The sequence below is a fragment of the Chrysemys picta genome, chromosome 7 (assembly GCF_011386835.1).
Source record: "Chrysemys picta bellii isolate R12L10 chromosome 7, ASM1138683v2, whole genome shotgun sequence".
Taxonomy (NCBI): domain Eukaryota; kingdom Metazoa; phylum Chordata; order Testudines; family Emydidae; genus Chrysemys; species Chrysemys picta.
Window position 1 is genome coordinate 80,268,030 of NC_088797.1, and position 21,169 is coordinate 80,289,198.

Sequence of the window (21,169 nt, forward strand, 5' to 3'; positions counted from 1 at the left end):
TTCCCTTTTCCCCTCCCAATGTCCTGTATGAATTTGATCTGTAATTAAACAATATGCAGTAAAATACAGACTAGGATTGATACTCTGCCCCACCACCTTTTTTAAAAAAATAAATAAAAACATTAATTGTTCCATCTTGTTACTCATCTCAATGAAAAATGAGAAGCAGGAAGAAATTCTACCCAAGATAAATCCTGTTCATCATGTCACCTAAAACATAACCTATTTATATATAATTCTGCAAAATTAATGGAGCAGTCTTCCCCAAAGAGAGGCAGATACATTGATAACTTGCTAGCTCTGGTTATGCCACAGCTCGGACAATTAAAGGTCTTGGCTGACAGACTCAGACCTCTCCATGCACCACGAGCATAACAGGATCTACTTTGCATAGAACAACAACAATTTTGAAGGGTATTTGAAGGGACATCTCATTAAACAATCTTCCAGGCAGAGAAGACTGGACACCTATAGGTTTAGCCTTGAGCATTCTGGCACTAGCCAGCTTTTCACTGTTCTGCAAGATTTGGCTTAATTATGAGAACACACTTCAAAGTACAGAAGATAATTTGAAAACAAATTCTGTAAATGTATATAAACAATAAAGCCACCTGCAATTTATAAAGGCTCCTAGTTGTAAAAAATGTTAAAAGAAACATTATAAATATGTTAATACTGTATTAAATCATTTTAGAACAGAATAGAATTGAACAGGGTAACCAGAGCCTGCTAGTATAAAATTTGACCAATGAAATTCCATTAATAAAATGGACCCCAAATGGTTTCCTTAAGATACACTAGTTTTGCTACTACACACAAATGCATTAAGAGACTTGGCAGAAGGAAAGCTACGGCCAGCATGATTGGTTTCTAAGGTCTTGTCTACACTAGAGGGAAAAGTCAATATAAGCTACGCAATTTGAGTTAAGTGAATAGCATAACTCAAGTTGACGTAGCTTAGCTCTACTTACCGCGGGGTCCATGGGAGACGCTCTCCCATCTACTCCCCTTACTCTTCTTGATCCAGTGGAGTACAGGAGTTGACGGGAGAGCAACCTGCGGTTGATTTAGTGGGTCTTCACTAGACCCGCTAAATCAACCGCTAATGCATCGATCGCCGCGCATTGATCCCCTAGTAAGTGTAGACAAGCCCTAGAACAGTTTCTTTCTGAGCTAAACTCTTTTTAGCAAACCTTGTTCCCATGTGTCCCACATTACGGGCCCAAACCTGCAAACATATGTGAGAGTCACTTTACTCATGTAACTAGTCCCACTGAACTCAAGGTACTCAAGTCTCTTTACGTGTGAAGGATTAGAAGTTAAGAATGCAGTTTTCCCATGCTCCCATTCACTCATAAATGTTGGATCAGAGTTCAGAAGATGCCTGATTTTGTTCTCCTAGACTCTATTAATCTGTTCAGTGACAGAGTGTCTGCTACAGAATATCACGTCGGTACTTCAGGGAGGAAGAGTAAGAGGAAACGCAAGGTACAGCCATATTTACAATCACAAAGTTTTAAGTATTAAAATAAAAATTGTTTACACCTGAAACCTTCATAAATACTTGAATGAGTTTGGAAATTAAGGTCAGTTTTATCTTAAATCAATAACTTTTTCCATACATGAAACTTATTGTTAAAATGTGCACCTTATATAATCAAGATATGTTGTACTTTAGGTCCTGATTCAGCTGAGCACTTAAACACATGTTTAAGTACTTTGTTGAAATGGGAACTTAATTGTCTTTCAAAAATTACCCTGCTGGCCAAAGGACAATGTCTCTGCAATAGAAAGCACTTTTTACTATACTGCTCTTCATAAAACACTCCTTTAACATGACACTGGATATAAAGAAGGATTTACATACATAAAACTATAAACTTGCCTATGGAGTTTTACAATGTGAAAATGTCAAGAGATGTTACCATTACTGGATTCAGCTGATAGACCCTCTTGTTACGGTGATCTTTAGAGAGAGACAGAGACCAGAGTAGGCTAACTCCCTTTGAAGTTACTCATTTTATCTAGCACTGACTCACACAACTCTGGGCTCTCTATACTTCAGGTGCATTGAAAATGGAGCCACAAAGAAAGAACTATTTACAGACATTACGTGCAAAACTGGGGCAGATACTATACATATAACATTTTTAACTAGAGAAAAGGGGTCTGTTGAAAAATATCAGCTGAAATAAGATAGGAGCAGATGTGACAGGGAAAAGACAAAGGTTTCAGAAGGAAAAGAAATACTGGCATTTAGTGCAAAAAATAAGGCCTTGTATGTGTGTCAATCATAAAAAAAAGTTTATGACATCCATTTTTAATTGTATATGCCTGTATTTCAGGTAGCTGATTCACATTATGATATACTGAATTTCCTGCTGCTCAGTAGCGCTTCTGCTTGCATTGATAAAGATCCAACTCCCTCTGAATTAAATGGAAAGACTGTCACTGACGTTAGAATTCGGCCATATTTTGCACTTTGATAAAAGCCTACTGCTAAATTCTCAACATTTATAAGATTAATGTATCAATGAAAACTTTGGTATTCATGTAAGAGAACCCTTCCCTTTTGTTTTAATTAAGAAAGCAGGAAAAGAGACTCCTATCTTTCAGTAATTTGGGATTTAGATCAGGCCCTAAGAGAATGACCCATCCATCAGCAGATCACCCTCTTATTATAGTGTGTGTGTGCGCGTGTGTTTTCTGCAACACAGATTATGTTTTCCCAACCCACCTGTTTGTTAGCTCAGTAATAAGTGAATTGATTACCCTTCATGATGTTTACTCAAGCAAGGAAAACTGGTGTTCATTTTCATAAAACCACAGCCTCATTTCTGTGAACACTCTTTATAGTCTGAAACAAAGTATTTGTGGGTAGGGCTTAACATTTTCTTCAAGTAAATGCAGAATAGTAAAACTGTACTGCCTTTTAAATATGTGTATCTTTTTAATCCTTACAGTTGATATCTCCCTTGTAATAGGCAGAAATATGAATACCCTTGATTGTTATAAGGCCTCGTGTTTCAAAATTCAGAGCTGCAAATTTCTCTCTGCTAAATACTACTGCAGCTATTATTTAAAAGTTAGACTTGGCTCATTTTACCTTCCATAAGCAAAACGTCTGTCTTTGTGATGGTCACCAAAAGTATCCCAGAGTCTGAGAGAAACACTCACTTCATCAACAACATCCCGGGAGCGTTCAAGCACCTAAAATAGAATAGACATTATATTTTCCTCCCTCAATTAAAAATCTCACTACAGGCAAAATTGCTACTCTCCTTGTAAAAAAGATATGATGCCATGCTACACCAAATTAGCACAGTGTTAAATATTATAATATGTAAGCACAATATGAGTATTTTAAATATGTTCTTGTCACAAAATATTCAGAATGTAATTGTGGGGCTTAGAGAAAAAGTGGATGCCTTGCGTGTTAGATGGTAGCTGCCTTAGGGTCCTTGTGAATCATTTTATTTTTGAGTTGCCCATTACCACATCTTGACCATTAAAGAGCTGATCAATAACAATACAAACTTATTGTGTGCACTACACATTTAATAAACTGGAAAATCCTTACCTCTTGGCAGACACGATACTGATCAATTGCCCAGACAGTCGGTACGTGAGTTGCCAGGAGCTGATACTGTGTCAAAGTGGTATTGCATGCCCTTGCGCAAATTAAGCGAGTCTTTCCCACTGCATTATCGCCAACCACCACACATTTTATGGTTTCAACGTTGGGTCTTTCGTAGTCCATGTCAGTGTCCATTTATCAAAAGCTGCAACACAACAGTTACATTTGTTTTCTAATATCACAGAAGTTGTGTTATTTACAATCAGATCCTTCCACTTGCTAAAGACAAGAATGAAGTCTTAAGACAAAGCTTATGTAAGTTGTACTAAAGTTGATGAACAGTTCCTTTATATACCACACACAGTTACTGAAACAGTTTTGACCTTGAATGGCTTATTTCAGTTAGCATGTTATTGTCTTCTTGGTTTTATGTAAACGCAAACCGGCTTGCTGTAGATAAATCTTTGTGAAGCTAGGTCTGCTAGCACAGACTTACATCTCACTAACTACTTTTTATGTTGAGAAGCGGCAGAGACTAGACACCAGTGGGTTTAACATTAGGAATTCTGGCATAAACCTGTTTTTGTACTACAAGTTTTGCCTCGGATTTTGTCCTTTCAAGTTTTGGATTATGAGAGTCAACCTAAAAAGACAAGTTCTAACTATATTCTTAAGTATATAAAGCATGGTGAAAACGGAATCACCCAGATATATACACAATATAATATAAATTACAATTAAAAATGTGCAAATATCTTACTTGTAAAATGACAGAAGAGCTCTGACTTTCTGCACCCCATAATTTATATTGATCTAATTCAACTCAGTGATTATTGTATCCTGCATATATCATATACCCTCTCTCTGTTTTTATAAGATATGTTTGTACAGTCAACAATTTTTCTGTTATGAAAGTAAACAACGACAAAAAACATTTTAGAATGGTAGCAAACCAGATTAAAGCCTATATTAAAATCAAGCAGTCTAATTAGAACTTGTACATAAAAATGTTTTCTCGTTAGCAAAATCTGTTTGTAAGATACTGGAATTGTTTTGCTAAAAAACAGAAATATGATTTGTTTTTTAAAAACACTGTCCTTGTGGAAAGTTGAAAATGGACAGATTTCCTTAATAAACATTTGTATGTGTGTTAAATCAGCGAGTGGGTGGAAATATGGGGGAGGGTTGGGAGACACTGAAGGGGAGTTATTTTTTTTTTAAATGAAGTCCATTAAGTCCCTTGGAAAATCTGCCATTTTTCCCTCTGAGAGAAATGAAGGATCATCGTTTAGAATATCTGATTTTGCTCTCCTAATCTCTAGTAATCTGCTTACTGACACAGTGTCTGCTGCTGAATATCAATAAGGAAGGAGAATAAGAGAAAATACAAGGCACAACCATATTTAGTAGGGGTTGCCTAACAGATTTAAACAAACAAATAAACAAAAGAAAGACCTACATGCAGATTTCATTAATTGCCAAAATACAGGTAATCTTTTAAAGAGATTTTTTTTTCCTTACAAGAAAGCATTTAAAATTAAGGAACAGATATAATTAAGATAGTGAATGATTCTGCTTTACATGTTCTTTATTCTAAACCATGCTTCATTCATCCAACATAATTAAAGAATACACATTAAATCATCATGCCAATTTAAAAAAACAAATGCTATTTTGCTGTTCTTTCTTTGCAGTCTCAAATCCATTATTTTCTATGACTCTTAAGAATAAGTACAACTTTTCAGTACCTATTGGACTGTGACTAATTTTAATTGTGCTTTTTCATTACTTCAGCTGATATGACCTACAGCAACAAAAGTCAGTGTTGGGACTAAATATTACCCAACCAATTAAGATTTTGGATGTGCACTGTGGAAGCAGAATTTAAATAATGGCAAAGTTACATTTTTATCCATATTTGTGCATGTGTGTCGGGGGGTGGGAATAAAGGGATCTTCTGAAGTACAGACATTTATTACCAGAATAGACTGAAGCTGTGTCACTCTTCTGTCCACTGATCTACTGATGTAGCTATTACACTTTGGAAGACATTTAGTATAGGATAACTTGTCAAAATATTTTGATATTGCACCACCATATAGATTGTTTTCTCACAGTGAGGACACAATTTAGGCTCTAATCTCACACCAGAATGTGCACAGGCAGAGGTGGATTAAGCTTCTGTGGGTCCCTGGGCCAGAGCAAGTGGGGACCCTCTCCACCTGCGGCCCCCCCTGCTGGGGAACTGGGGCTTGCCCCGCCTCACCTGCCCAGCGCTCCTGCCAGGGACAGGGTTGGGGGCTTCCGCCACCTGCCTGGTGCTCCTACTGGGGAGCGGGGTTAGGGCACTGGGGCTTCCCCCACTCCCTGGCAGGAGTGCCGAGTGGTCGGAACAGGCCAGGGCGCGTGGGTACCCATTTTTCCTGGGGCCCCCAATTGGCTGGGGCCCCTGTGCAAGGGCACCTTTGGCCCAGTGGCTAATCTGTCACTGGCCAAGGGTTTCTATATGGGGTCAGGAATCTGTCTGAAAAGTCAGTTGCAAGATTGGGGCCTCTGAGTCCAATAAGTTATTTGGGGCAAGGAACATGCCTTTATAGGTATTTGTGCAGCACCTAGCACAATGGGGTGTCTTGGAATGAAAGAAAATGACACAGCATGTGCACAGTTTGTACATAAGAGAAAATGAAGCCATCAGAGTAAGTCCTAATAAGTGTGATCTGAATCTGAACATACATTCCACCTCCACAAGTAGTAGGAAAGCAGCCATCTTCGGGAGAGTGACAGGGACTTTTGGCTAGCTGGCCACTTTTGCCCCAAGTTAAAACTGCAAGGCATACTACCCGTCTGTTGCCCCACATACTTGAAAGAGTGCTTGCCTATCGGCTGCTTGGCCATTGAGCAAATCTCATGCAAGACTCTGATCCTTTGCGTGAGGCAAAGGGGCTCCACCAGTTGTTAGGGTCTGCTCAAATGGATCTAAATGTAGGATCAAGGCCACAGTGAATAGCACTGGGAACAACGGGTCATTCGGTTCCTCAGCTGCCCCACTCTCCAGCTGAAGGGCTTATCTGGCAAAGGAACCAATGGCTACCACCTTGTTATCTACCCAAAATTATAGACAAGCCATTTTTTCTTGGAATTGTGTGTCCCAGCCTGAAAGACAGACCCAGGGCACTGAATGAGTTGAGAAAAAGCAAGTTAAAGAAAGTGCAGTATATGATTTACTTGGAAATCTTTAAAAAATACCTTTTCTTGCAGGTCTCAGTATAAGCAGTAATTCCTGACATCACAAGTATTAAATTACTTCATATTTTATTCATGCATGGCATCACAGATGAAATGTAGAAATGTTTAAAGTGCTGGAAAGGAAACTGAAGAAGTACATCTAGCCAGTGTGTCTGGTTGGTTAAAACTACAAACAGAGGTCTGTGCTAAAACAATGTTTCTCATACTGAAAATTCTATCTCAAACACTGTTATTTGGATCAGTTTACTTTAACATAATTTATTAAAAAATGTAAATGATTGGTTTGGTGAGAATAAGCTAGAGCCGGTCACAAAATAGATGTTAAGTAAAAAAAGAGCCTATGGTGTTAAAAAAATAATAATAATTACAATGTAGGTTTAAAATGAATAGGCAAGTCTAGATAAAAAATAATAAACCTACAAAGCTCAAAAGAAATTTGAGAATCCTAAAAAGGAATATATGGGAAGAACGTAAATTAAATAAGAAGTCCTTTTTATTTTTTGATATTTTTACTAACTTAATTAAAGCAAAGATATCAGAGATTGGTCCCAGAAAGCCTGAATTCTATGAAGTAGATCAACAATAGCCTAGTGAAGATATTTTAGCTTCACTCAATACTATACAAAACTGAGATTAAAACAAACCAGAAAAAAGTTTGCAGCTCTTTTAAATTCACTTCAGACTTCTCTCAAGATGTATGAAGCAATGCAGGCCATCTATAATGGCTGTTCTCTAGATTTTAAAAAGTAATTTTTAAAAGGTTCCTAATTATGGGAAAGTTTTCAACAACCAGAAGCCTGAACAAACTCTTAGAAACCTCCAATAAAAATAGGCTCCAGTGTTCAATTATACCATCCACAGTTACCAAAAGGTGTGGATTCACTACTTATAAATGCAACCCAAAGAACTTAAGGCACAGCTCTGACTAAAGCCAGGAGTATGTACAAGACATGAGATTTTGAAATTGTATAGTCACAGCTACAGTCTGTTTCAGCTAAAGTTGTCATCAGTTTAAACTTCTGATACATCTGTTAGATTATAGTAAATTAAATTATGTATCCATTGATATGTTAAACAGAAAACAAAACAGGAAAGTGTCTAGATTTGAGTGTAGAAAGGTTGGTAATATCTGGGAATATAAACTGGAGTTAGGAAAACTAGTTAGGACGAGATGAGAAAGCAAATAACATGGCAGAAAGTGGCAAGCAAAAAAATTCCAGGACCAAGAAATAAATCATACTTCAATGATATATAGAAAGAAAACAGGGTTGAACAAAACAAAAACAAAAAAATTGTTGAAATGTGCCTAGTTGCAATGACAAAGGACAGAGATCACTTGACAGAAAAACTAGGGTAAAGTGTAACTGTGATCAAACAAGTAGCATTTAAAAATTTACCAGAAGTAAGATACTGTGTCAGACCGGATAAAGATACTGTAGCTCTTTGCAAAGGACGCAATTTAGAATTCATCTGGCTAGTACATTTCTGAGGACAATGAAGCTGACTGATATCAATGATGAAAATATTGGGAAGGATCTTAAACACCACTTGGGATGTTTTTACTTTCGAATTATCATCATCTGGGATTATTGGAAAACTAAGAGTAAACAGACGGGCAAACACAAAGAAGAAACAGGAGAGGACAGAGAGCGCCAAGTTCCTAGATAAATCTATTTGTTTTGTAGGAATGAAGTATGGCATGTAAAGCAGGCAGTGTCCAATAAAGTGTAAGGTTATAACTCCAGTTCATGGGTTACACTATACTTATGGCTACCTGTTTCTTTCTCCTCTTCTATCTCCATTTACTGATGGGGGGGGTCTTTCTTACTTTTTCTCATTGTTGAATGAGTATCCTTTATTATCATGGAAACCAGAGCTGTTACTACAACACAGAGATTATTCCAACCAACTGGCCTTAATAATAATATAATTTTACATTTCTAAAGCACTTTTATCCAAAAGCCTGTTAAAGAAACATTATCTTAAAATCTAGTCAACAAAAAAAAATTAAAAAAAAAAAAATTAAGCAGTTCCAGTTCCTACCCATGAACCTGCCTGCCAACAGCTGTGATTACAAGTGAAATTCCTTTTTAAAAATTATTCTCTCTTTCCTGTCACTAGGTAAAAGACCCACACAAACAACAGAAGAGATGTACTAAGGTCATGATCCTGCAGGAAGATCCTGGCAGGTGTGCACCTATCCCCATTTGATGCATTACATGGGCACAGGAATTTGCCTCCATAGATCTCACTATAGGATCAGGGGTTGCTTGGCTAACTTCATGGGAAGAAATGCACTTTGTACACAATCCATAGAGCTAGTTATTTTTTTCCATTTCAAAACTTTTTCCTAAAAAAACAAGAATGGCCTTTATTAAAAGTGAATATTTTTGTAGAAAATTTTCATTTCTTTCCAAATTTTCTCTTTTTTAAAAAAAATACATATTTTCAGTTTTCAGAAACCAAAAGCAACCATTTTTTTCATTTCTTTTGAAACTTTTCACAGAAAATATTTACCATTTTTCAACCAGAAATAATAATTAGTTTCCCTATCAAGTACACAAAATAGATAAACAAAAGAAAGAAAGGGAGAAAAAAATCTACGCAATTTAGTTTATAGTCATTTTAGACCGTACTTGAATCAACAGGACAAAACAATTCAGATTGCAGTGTGTTTTTAAAGCTGATAGCATCTCTTTAACTAACGGGGAGGCAGTGTAGCCTACTGGATAGGCACTGGACAGGGACTCAAGAGACCTGGCGCTGCCTCTGCTTTGCTGAGTGACCTTGCAAAGCCACTTCCGCCTCTGTGCCTCAGTTTCCCCCATCTGTAAAATGGTGGTAATGATACTGCTCTCCTTTGTAAAATGTTTTGAGATCGGTGACCAGCTTATGATGATTATAAAGCGTAAGTTAACCAATAAAGAACATACCCCAATTTTTCTTATAGCAGTAGCCAAATATGAACCCTCCCCCCCACCAGCATAGAATACACACCAACAATCTAGAACAGGGGTTCTGAACCTTTTCCTTTCTGAGCCCCCCGCCCCCAACATACTATAAAAACTCCACGGCTCATCTGTGCCACAACTGTTTTTCTGCATGTAAAAGCCAGAACCGGCATTAGGGGGTAGCAAGAAGGGCAATTGTTCGTGGCCGCACATTACTGGGCGGGGGGGCCTACAAAGCTAAGTTGCTCGGGCTTTAGCTTGATCTTTCTGCCTTGGGCCCTAGCAAGTCTAATGCTGGCCCTGCTTGAAATCTGCTTATGGCCCCTCAATTGAGAGCCTCTGGTTTCGAGCATCAGCCCAGTGATTTAGGTCTGATCCTGGCAACACTTACTACCAGGGTTCATACTTATTATTGTGAGGAATCAAATTGACTTCAACAGGATGCCTCATGGCATAGTAACTACCTGGCTTAGAGCTATGGACTTGCAGGATCGAGCCCTCGAGCTGAAGGTTGCGAGTGAGGATTTGAGAACCTCAGATGCTCTCTCTCAATGTTGAACTGTCAATAGTTCCAACCCTGTCGGTCTCAAATGACAATTTTGGACATAGGGGACAGGGAGACCCTTGAGCAAACGGATCTTCCATTACTGAGACTAGTGCTGGCATTTTCAAAGAAATCTAATGGAGAGCAGCACCTGAATTCATGTAATTCAATGGGAGATGGGTGCTTCACTCCCTCAGATACCTTTGAAAACCCTAGCATTAAAAAAAAAGAAAACCACAAAACTTACTGATGAGACCTTGAAGAGCACTCACTGAGAAATAGACTCCTAGAAATATGTGACATGGCTGCATTTGTGGTTTCTCCCCCAGCAAGGCTGTACTATCTATTTTAAGGGTGTACTTTTCTTACTATGAGTACTTTACAGAAACAATATATAACCTGGTACCACAAAGGGTGATTAGGAAGTGCAGCAGAGTGCATATATGCATACCCAAGGTGCAAACACAGAAGCTGGAAATTTAGAAGTGATGCAAAAGTGCTAAATTCGATAGGAACTGAAGTCACTGCATTAGACTGAAAACTGTTAGGATATCAGAAGGCTGGCAAAAGCCAAAGCAGATATGCAATAGAGCCAGGGAAGAAAAAGAGTTGTTCTCATTTTGAAATATAAAACAAACCCTTTTTGTTTTAGAAACTAAATGGATTTATAAGCATATGTGAAAGGAGAAAAAGAACTTACAGATATGGTACCTTTGTTTAAAAGGCAGAAATCACAGGCATCTTCGATGGAGGAGGGGAAAGGAAGGGGCCATAAGACCAACTGCAGTCTGATACACTTCAGTTAATGAATTCAGAACTATGCCAAATAAATTGGTGAAAGAAACCACAGCAGGGTATCAAGTACCTGACAGATGGCAGCAGCTGGTGAAAGACTGTCACAAAACCTTTTCATAAGGTGTAACCTAGATGAGGAAAATTATCAAATGGCAGAGGGCAAAAAGGGAAGTAATAACAAATTTACATTGTTAGCATCAATGAATCAGCCAGTACCGGACAACAAGGGATCAGTGTAATGAGGGTTAAATCGCATGACAAGGTAAGGCATACAGGAATTTTGGGGCGGATTCTCAGTTGGTATAAATTGGCATAGCTCCATCTGCTTCAATTGAGTTATACCAATTTACACCAAAGTAGGATCTGATCCATTTTGTACTGAAGGAGAGACAAGTTAGAAGATATTAAGTTAGGATGTTGGGAAGATATGCTAGATTAATAATGGAATGTTTTATCTACTGTCGACCCTATCTAATTGGCCCCTCTTAATACAACAGAGGATAGCAGTAGCCAGTGCATGGAGTTTCTGAAGATCCTCAGCAGATTTTGAGCAAAATTCTGTTCTCAAAAGCTAACATACCTTTGTTTGCTGAGCTCTAAGGGACATTTCTCATATTTTTCCTTTTGTTTTATAAGTTATGCTTTTGAGAAATGTTAGTTGCTGTTTTATTCACTTCTATTTTTGAGTGTATAAGAGAAATATAAATAATGAGCAATGCACCTAAATGATGGCAGGAATAACCTAATAGACCTGCATAGTCATTGGAATATTTAGCACTTGGAAGGGTTTGTGATGGTTGACTTTAGGTCAATGTTGTTACCAGGTTCAGGGCTATGTTGTGCACTTACACCCTGTGCAAACCCAGCAACAAAAGTCAGTGGAGAATTTTGCTTGTAATGTCTAGTACCATAATTCTTCCTTTCTGCCAAAAACAAATAAGAAAGATTTATTACCACCCTCACCCCCCACCACCAAAAACGCCAAACCAAACCAAAACCTCTGAGGTCCCCCAGTTGTTTCTTACCACCTAGAGGAATCAGTCCTAGTATCCTCATGAAAGACTGGAACAGCACTGGCTAGGGAGAGTCCAAGCTCCAACACTGTGAATCTGCATCCAGAAACCAAGAGCCCAGGTCTCGTCACATGTCCTCCATGCTCTGTCTCCTTCCTGCTCACACAGCATGCTACTTTTGCTCCTTAAGTAGGGCTGCGCATTCTGATTCTTTTCATGGGGGCCAAGGAAACAGTGAGATTTTTTACACTGATCTCACTAGCAGTAATTTCCATGATTTCTTGATGTGAGCTTTCAGTCTCTTCTCCTGCATGCAAGCTGCAAAGACTGGCTGCTCAGCCTCTCCTCTTCCCCATTAACTGGCCATGCTCAGGAATGAATGCCTGAGCCCCAAGCATGCTTTGCACGGTGGCCCTCACACAGGCTTTGGGCAGCTTGGGTGGAGGTAGAAGCCAGGGGAAAGCAGGTTAAATAACCAGTTGCTCCTTTGCTTCTGCTATTTTCAGGGCTTCTCTGCCCTCCTGCTCCCCCAGCACTTAAATTTATTTGCTGGGAAAATACATATTAGCAGGAATTATGAAGTTATCAGGATATATGGACCAATGGTCAACATTTCTCTTCAACCTATATACTATAGTGGTGGCTCTCAACCTTTCCAGACTACTGTACCCCTTTTAGGAGTCTGATTTGTCTTGCATAACCCCAAGTTTCATCTCACTTAAAAACTACTTGCTTACAAAATCAGACAAATATACAAAAGTGTCGCAGCACACCACTGCAGAAAAAATTCTTACTTTCTAGTTTTTAACCATATAATTCAAAAATAAACCAACTGAAATATAGATATTGTACTTAGAGCAGTATAAACAAGTATGAAATTTTAGTTTGTACTGACTTCGCTAGTGATTTTTATGTAGCCTGTTGTAAAACTTGGCAAATATCTAGATGAGTTGATGTACCCCCTGGAAGACCTCTGCGTACTCCCAGGGGCATGTAGTGTACCCCTAGTTGAGAACCACTGTACTATAGTGAAGCTTGGAGTATTAACATGGCAGGAGTTTTACAAAACTCACTGAGGTGGGGCTAATTTCTCTTGAGATATCTATTTCTTTTTATATTAGTATATTGCTGTATCTCTATAGGGCCCTGTGACAATTTATGAATTCCAGTTTGAGGTCATGAATATATATTTCCTTAACTACAAACTCAATTTTGAATGAGGAGCGTATCTGCCTTGTCTTTTTACCTCCATGTTTGACTGAAACTAGAAGGGATAGTAAAAACAATGAGGAGTCCTTGTGGCACCTTCGAGACTAACAAATTTATTTGGGCATAAGCTTTCGTGGGCTAAAATTCACTTCATCAGATGCATGGAGTGAAAAATACAGTAAGCAGATATACACACACACACAGCACTTGAAAAGATGGGAGTTGCCTTACCAAGTAGGGGGTCAGTGCTAACGAGGCCAATTCAATTAAGGTGGAGGTAGCCTATTCTCAACAGTTGACAAGAAGGTGTGAATATCAAGAGAGGGAAAATTACTTTTGTAGTGTTAATGAGGGCAATGCAATCAAGGTGGATGTCGGCCATTTCCAACAGCTGACAAGAAGGTATGAGTATCAGCAGAGGGAAAATTACTTTTTGTAGTGACCCATTCACTCCCAGTCTTTATTCAGGCCTAATTTGATGGTGTCCAGTTTGCAAATTAATTCCAGTTCTACAGTTTCTCATTGAAGTCTGTTTTTGAAGTTTTTTTGTTGAAGAATTGCCACTTTTAAGTCTGTTATTGAGCGTCCAGGGAGACTGAAGTGTTCTCCCACTGGTTTTTGAATGTTACAATTCTTGATGTCTGATTTGTGCCCATTTATTCTTTTGCTTAGAGACTGTCCGGTTTGGCCAAATGTACATGGCAGAGGGCAGGGCCGGCTCCAGCTTTTCTGCCACCCCAAGCAGCAAAAAAAAAAAAAAAAAGCCCATCGGCGGCACTTCATTTTTCGGCGGCGGGTTCTTCACTCCCTCTCTTCCTCTTCGGCGGCACTTCGGCAGTAGCTCAAATAGGAAGAGAGGGACTGACGGACCCGCCGCCGAATTCCCACCGAAGACCTGGACGTGCCACCCCGATACCAGACAGGGCGCCGCCCCTTTCCATTGGCCGCCCCAAGCACCTACTTCCTTTGCTGGTGTCTGGAGCCGGCCCTGGAAGAGGGGCATTGCTGGCACATGATGGCATATATCACACTGGTAGACGTGCAGCTGAATGAGCCCCTAATGGTGTGGCTGATGTAGTTAGGTCCTATGATTGTGTCCCTTGAATAGATATACGGACAGAGTTGGCAATGGGATTTGTTGCAGGCATTGGTTCTTGGGTTAGTGTTTTTGTTGTGTGGTGTGTAGTTGGTGGGTGAGTATTTGCTTCAGGTTGGGGGGCTGTCTGTAAGTAAGGACTGGCCTGTCTCCCAAGGTCTGTGACAGTGAGGAATCATCTTTCAGGATAGGTTGTAGATCCCTCATGATGCGCTGGAGAAGTTTTAGTTGGGGGCTATAGGTGATGGCTAGTGGCATTCTGTTAACTTTCTTTGTTGGGCCTGCCCTGTAGTAGGTGACTTCTGGGTACCCTTCTAGCTCTGTCAATCTGTTTCGTCACTTCACCAGGTGGGTATCCTAGTTTTGAGAACGCTTGATAGAGATCCTGTAGGTGTTTGTCTGAGGGATTGGACCAAATCCGGTTGTATCTTAGAGCTTGGCTGTAGACAATGGATCATGTGATGTGGTCTGGATGAAAGCTGGAGGCATGTAGGTAAGTATAGCGGTCAGTAGGTTTCCAGTATAGGGTGGTGTTTATGTGACCATCGCTTATTTGCACTGTAGTGTCCAGGAAGTGGATCTCTTGTGTGGACTGGTCTAGGCTGAGGTTGATAGTGGGGTGGAAATTGTTGAAATCCTGGTGGAATTCCTCAATTGCCTCCTACCCATGGGTCCAGATGATGAAGATGTCATCAATGTAGTGCAAACAGAGTAAGGGCGCTAGGGGACGAGAGCTGAGGAAGCGTTGTTCTAAGTCAGCCATAAAAATGTTGGCATACCACAAGGACTCCTCGTTGTTTTTGCTGATACAGACTAACACGGCTACCACTCTGAAACCTACAAGGGATAGTGACACTGTGCTAACAATGGAGGGCTGTTAAACCTTGATGGTCCTCTATTCACACAGAAGCACCCTTGGACAAAGAATTGGCTACCACCCAGAAGAACCAGTCAGTCCACGTGAGCTGGTACCTAAGCAACAGATCACTTCTGGAAAACTCTGATCACCTGAGGAGGTGATTGGGGGATCATGTGACAAAATGGAGCAGAGGTTATAAAAGAAAGGGTCTCTCAGACAGACATGCAGGAGCGGCAGGCCAGAGCACTAGCGGCGCGGCGAGCTGAGGCTATGGGGGAGGAGGAACAGCAGGGGAGGGACCGGGGGCTAGCCTCCCCGCCCCGGAACTCAAGGGCTGGATGTGGCCCGTGGGCCATAGTTTGCCCACCTCTGAACTAGAGCTGTCTATTTCTTGTGCTAAGTAAAATGTAGTTGTGGTAGAAACCTTTGCAAAATCTGTGAGTTAGATGCTTCGACTATCACATATCCCTGGCGTGGTAAACTGTAAACCAGAGTGCCCACATGGCTGGAGCTCTGGGAAAGGATATGATTAAGCTCCTGGGGTGTCAGCACTGGTCCTGAGGGCCTAGAGCAGCTGCACTACCAAATCCTACTTCTGTGAAGGGGTAACAGACCCAGAGGTGGGATCCATGAAGAGACTTTGGCATTGCAATACTAAGTGTCATAGCACCTAAGTAGAAAAATCACAGGAAAACTGTGATCCACAAAGCTTGAGTTAGGTGCCTAGGGAGAGATAGGTACCTAAATTGATTTTTGAGAGAATGAGTTAGGCGCCTGCCTCACTCCACACAAAATGGCTGGAGGAGGAATGCCGTCCACCTGATAACCTTTAATCCTGTGGTTAGAGCTCTTACATCAGATGTGGGAAATGCAGGTTCAGTTCCCCCCCTCTCTGCCAGATGTGGAGAAGGGATATGAATAGTGGTCTCCCACCTCTCATGAGAGTGATCTAACCACTGAGCCATGCGATATTCTGATGTGGTGCGCCCTCAAGCTCTCCAGCTGAAACTGTTGCACTCTGTATAAAGAAAGAGTGACTGGAGCAGGGAGACTAGATCCAGGGTCTCCCCCCCCCTCTAGTATGTGCACTGGACTATAAGTCATTTCCATTCTGGGATCCAAACACAGTACCCTGAAGCAGCAAAAGGAACTTTACCAGAGCTGGTAGAGGCGCCCAAGTTGTTTTTTTTTTCCAAAAAATATTTAAGCTCATGGGGAATGAATTCACTCAGTTCACCAATTAAACATTTAAAAAAAAGTTAATAGGCCCATATCTGCATCCCTAGCATGAATGTAATTCCTGATGAGGTTACTGGCAATTTGCATGTACAATGACTGCAGAACCAGGCACACAGGAAGTGCAAAAAATATAATGGAGAAACTAACCAATTCTCTTTCCATGGGTAATACTGTATTCTCCCCCACACACACACACCCCTCACATTTAATATGCTCTGTTCTACTAATCTTTAACTGAATATAGTCCATGCTCATTTTCCAGTCCTCACACTATTTGGCAGGATTCTCCCCAAAAGCCTTTTTCCTAGAAAGAGTTCTGAACCTGATAAATATCTGAGAGCTCACTGAACAAAGTAATTTCCACCTCAGGCTGAACGGTTGGCTTTGATTCAGCTGAATGTCCTGGAATTGTACACAAGCGGAGGATGAACAGAGTCATTGAAAAGATTTTGGCATCACTTTGTAGTTCTCTCTGTAACCATATGTAGAACTTCAAGGATATTGTTGTTTAATAAGTAGTTGTGTAAGGCCAGCTCCAAAGACACAGCTGGTGTTTTGACCAACAAAAGTCAAGTGTGAACTCTCAAAAAGAGACTAACACGGCTGCTACTCTGAAACCTGTGAACTCTCAGCGTGACTACCTTGCACCAGTTCAATAACTGGACATTTCTTTAGTCTGGATGTTTGCTGCCACACTTTGTAGACAAACTGCAGTACTGTTAACCTAACAATCAGTTTATAGTGGTACCTCTCCCCCCCACCAGGCTCTCCCAGATCAGACACCAAATAATCTGTTCTGTGAGTTGCAAGCCCCTCATGGCAGCCTCTAGCTGTTGTCACAGCAACCCACAACAGACTCCATAGACACAGCAGAACAAAACCACCCTTCACTCCCTAGGCTGCTTAGCAAGCTACAGTGCATGTGCCAAGTGCAAGCAGGAGTTGCACGCACTGCACCCCTCTGCCTGTGCTTGGCACGTACACTGGAGCGCTGGCGGGAAAGCGAGCCCCGCCGAGCCCTTCGTGCTCAGCGGTAGGACCCTCTGCTATATGGGGCAGCGTCTCCGCTCCAAGCTGCCAGGGCGCCGTGCACCTGGGAGGGAGGGGGGCTCCCTCCCGGCGCCGGCCTGCCTCCGCCCCAGCCAGCCGCCGTGGGCAGGCGCAGGGAGCGGCTAAGAGCGAGCCAGCCCTGCAGCCGAGGCTCCGTTACGCCGAGCCAGCCAGGCTGTGACCGCTGGGGCGGGTGGGGAGGCTCCGCGTGCCGAGAAGTTTAGGGCAACCGCGCGCGGGGCGACTCGGCACCTACCCGGGTGGGGCCGCGCTGCCTCGCCGCGCTCAGGCTGGGCGGGGGGGGACAGACGGACCCAGCGGCGGCTGCTCCTCAGGCGGGGCGCGCAGGGCTAGGGGCCAGCACGGCGTTGCAGGGAGGCAGCATGGCGCTGTCGCGCCCCTTTGTACCGCTGCTGCTGTCCGGCCTGGGCGCGCGCCGCTTCCCTTCCCGACCCGCTCCTCCCTCCCCAGCCCGCCCCACGCGGAGGCTGAGGCAGGAGCGAAGCTCCTCGCTCCGCGGCGGGAGCTGCCGCCACTCTAGTCCTGGTGACGTCTGTACCCTCCGTGCTATTTATAGCGGAGCATTGGATTTCATTCATGAAAACAGGGCCGGGTGTCTGTGCGTAAGGGAGGAGGGAGGCTGGAGGCGCTCCAGAGACCAGCGCCTGCAACCTGCCGCCAGGGCCACCCCCGTGCACAGCAGCCCCTCCAACTCCCGGGCGCATGCACCCACACCACGGAGCAACAGCCGGCACCAGGCTCGCCTGGGTGCTGCAAGCACGGATCGTCGTACAGCCGCATCTCGCAACCAGCGCACCGCAACCGCACAGCCCGTTCCAGCTTAGTGAGCCTGCAGCACCGCTTATTGTGCGGGCTCTGTGTAACACCGCCCCTGGGAGCGCTGCACGCGCCCCTCCTTAAATGCAAGGAGGTGATCTTGTTTATAGCTTTATGCCCCGGTTCGTTACTAACCAGGGGAGGTCGCGCTATGTCCTTTCCTCACACGTGAGTTGAAAAGGTCAAGCATTGGTAAGGCACAAACACGTAAGTAAATAAATAAATAAGAGTACAAGTCTCCGTGCTCTTTGGACGGGCCCTAGCCCTCACCAGATCATTTTGTATTTGAATTTACCAGTATCGGGTGTGATGTTTTGGCCACACCTCTCCCCTTTAATCAACATGTCACTCCTGCATTAAAAGTCTATAGTAAACTGTTCGCAGTGTTGGTCCCAGCATATTAGAGAGGCAAGGTAGAGGAGATTAAAAACAAAAAAGCTTTTGAGCTACACCAAGCTCCCTGTAGCGAAAGCTTGTCTCTTTCACTAGACAGAAGTTGGTCCAATGAAAGATACTATCTCACCCACTTAGCCTCAAATTTAAACTAACCAATTTACTATAGAGACAATCAAAATTAATAATATAAATGTAGGGCTGGAAGTGACCTCTTGAAGTCATCTAGTCCATTTCCAGTCCAGAAGCAGGACCAAGTACACTTCTAAACGAGACAATGTAATGAGCTCAGGAAGACCCTGTTAATGGGAAATGATTGCTGTTACAAAACTAGAAGGCACCATGCTAACATGTGGCCCTTATGCCTTAAAGCTGATTATTTGCCCTCCACAAGCATGCAGCCAACACTTGACCCTAGTAACAGGCATATGCACAACTGTAACAGCTAAATGACACTTTCTCTATGCTGATGCAAATTTTACTAGGGGGAAGGAGACAATCTATTATAGCAAATTGGAGATTAATCGAAATGGAATGCCCTCTAATAATGATACAATCCGTTTTTGAGAACAGCTTCTAAACTCCTTTTAAAGACTCTACACCTTAATAGGTTAACAATACTTGCGTTTGGCTTTAGTGAACTACATTTTTCAAATGCTCAGAAGCCAAACTCACATTAACCAGTCCGGCTATAATACTTTTGGACAGAGCACAGTTATGTCAAGCAGCTTCATAGTCTACAATTTCATACCACAGGAAGCTGTAGTCCTAGACCAGAATGAAATGTTACAAATATTAATGATGTTACTTTACTAAAGACTTGTCTACACATGGAGTTATTCAGGAATCGCTACTGTGCTTTAATTTCACATACTAACTTTCTCACAATAAAACTTTAAAGTGTAGACAAGCCCCAATTCGGTACCTGACAAATGGTAAAGAAAGAGCCTGAATTAAAAAGAGGCCTAAATCCTACATACCATCATACAAGTGTAAACAAATATAAAGGACTTGCAGTCAACTCCAAATGGTAAATCATGAGTCATATAATAAAAAAAATCATGAAATTGCTTTAAAATGAGATTTAAACTAAATTTTTGCCTTTGGGTTTTTTTGAGTTATAGGGTTCACATTTGCAACCTTTTCTCTGCAAATATAAGGGCTAGACAGTTACTTGTTTGAAATTAAATCTGAAATTATCACAGTCACACTACTCCAGTAGCTGGGACTTGAAGAAAAAACACTGAGGCCCAAATCCATGAAGGGACTTTGGTGTTGCAGCACTGAGCATTGCAGCACCTAACTTTCAGGCGTCTAGAAAAATCACAGGAAAAACACTCCAATCCACAAAGTCTGGGTATAGGAGCTGAGGTGCCTAACTATGAATGGGGAAGAGATACATGCCTTAGACAGCAATCTACAAAGCCAGTATATTAGGTGCGGAACCACCTAAGCTACCCAATAGGAGATGCCATCCAGAGGGGAGTGTGCTAAACCCCAACCCTCTCATAGAGATAGGTGCCTAGCTCTGCTTGTTATCCACAAACTTGGGGAAGCTTGGCATTTGGCCACCTAAATTGTGTGTAGGGGCCAAAATGAAGAGCTCCCTTATAACCTTTAGCCTACTGGATAGGGTACTCACCCAGGATGAGAGAGACCCCCTCTTCAAATCTCGCCTCCTGAAGAAGAGAAGGGATTTGAACAGGGATGTGCCATCTCTCAGGTGAATGCTCTAATCACTAGATTACAGTCATTCTAACTCTTTCACTGGCCCAGTTACTTCAATAATTGAATAATTAAATATTAAAGTGAAAAAACTTCAATAGGAGAGATTGGAACATTATGAGGTGGGTCTCCCTCAAAGCCTAGGAGCACTCACCTGAGAGGTGGCAGAGCCCTGTCTAAATCCCTTCTCCCCCCCAGGAAAACAGTGGGGGAATCTGTTCTACATCTTAGATGTCTATTCACAAATACAAGGTGTATGGGGAATGAACAGGAAGTCTTAGTATATGAGCAAAATTACTTAATTGGCATCCAGAGCTGTGTAATTTTACTTATGATACTTTTTTGCAATTTGGCATTGAGGCTTTAACTATGTGGGTAGATCAAAATCATTACTAACCACATCTCATCTTCCTGTGTTCAGGTAATAGGTTGATACATTCTCCATTAGACTTTATCCATTAAAAAAATTATCAAGAGAATGAAAGTCCTGGATTTTGTTTAAATGTGTTTAATATATGTATTTACATACATCCTTCAAATCATTTCCTACCGATACACCTTTTGTATCAATTGGTTTGTATTCAGAACTTTGTCTTTCCTACAGCAAATGCTTACGCATTCACAATTAGCCTTCT

At 41.6% G+C, this 21,169-nt stretch overlaps 1 protein-coding gene across 7 annotated transcripts in view; it reads right to left on the bottom strand.

Annotated features, from left to right (window-relative positions):
• The window catches only part of RHOBTB1 (Rho related BTB domain containing 1), a 74,165-nt gene that overhangs the window by 33,281 nt on the left and 19,715 nt on the right, over positions 1 to 21,169 (bottom strand). For 4 of the 7 annotated variants that reach the window (XM_065551874.1, XM_065551875.1, XM_065551877.1 and 1 more), the window contains exons 3-4: positions 3,581 to 3,782; positions 3,107 to 3,210 (exon numbers count right to left, since the gene is read on the bottom strand). In XM_065551874.1, the coding sequence (XP_065407946.1) occupies positions 3,107 to 3,210; positions 3,581 to 3,772 (296 nt within the window). In that variant the 5' untranslated portion in view covers positions 3,773 to 3,782. Of the gene's footprint in view, positions 1 to 3,106; positions 3,211 to 3,580; positions 3,783 to 17,835; positions 18,125 to 20,451; positions 20,532 to 21,169 lie in introns of those variants that run through there. The other 3 variants (XM_065551876.1, XM_065551871.1, XM_065551873.1) reach the window with 2 other exon arrangements.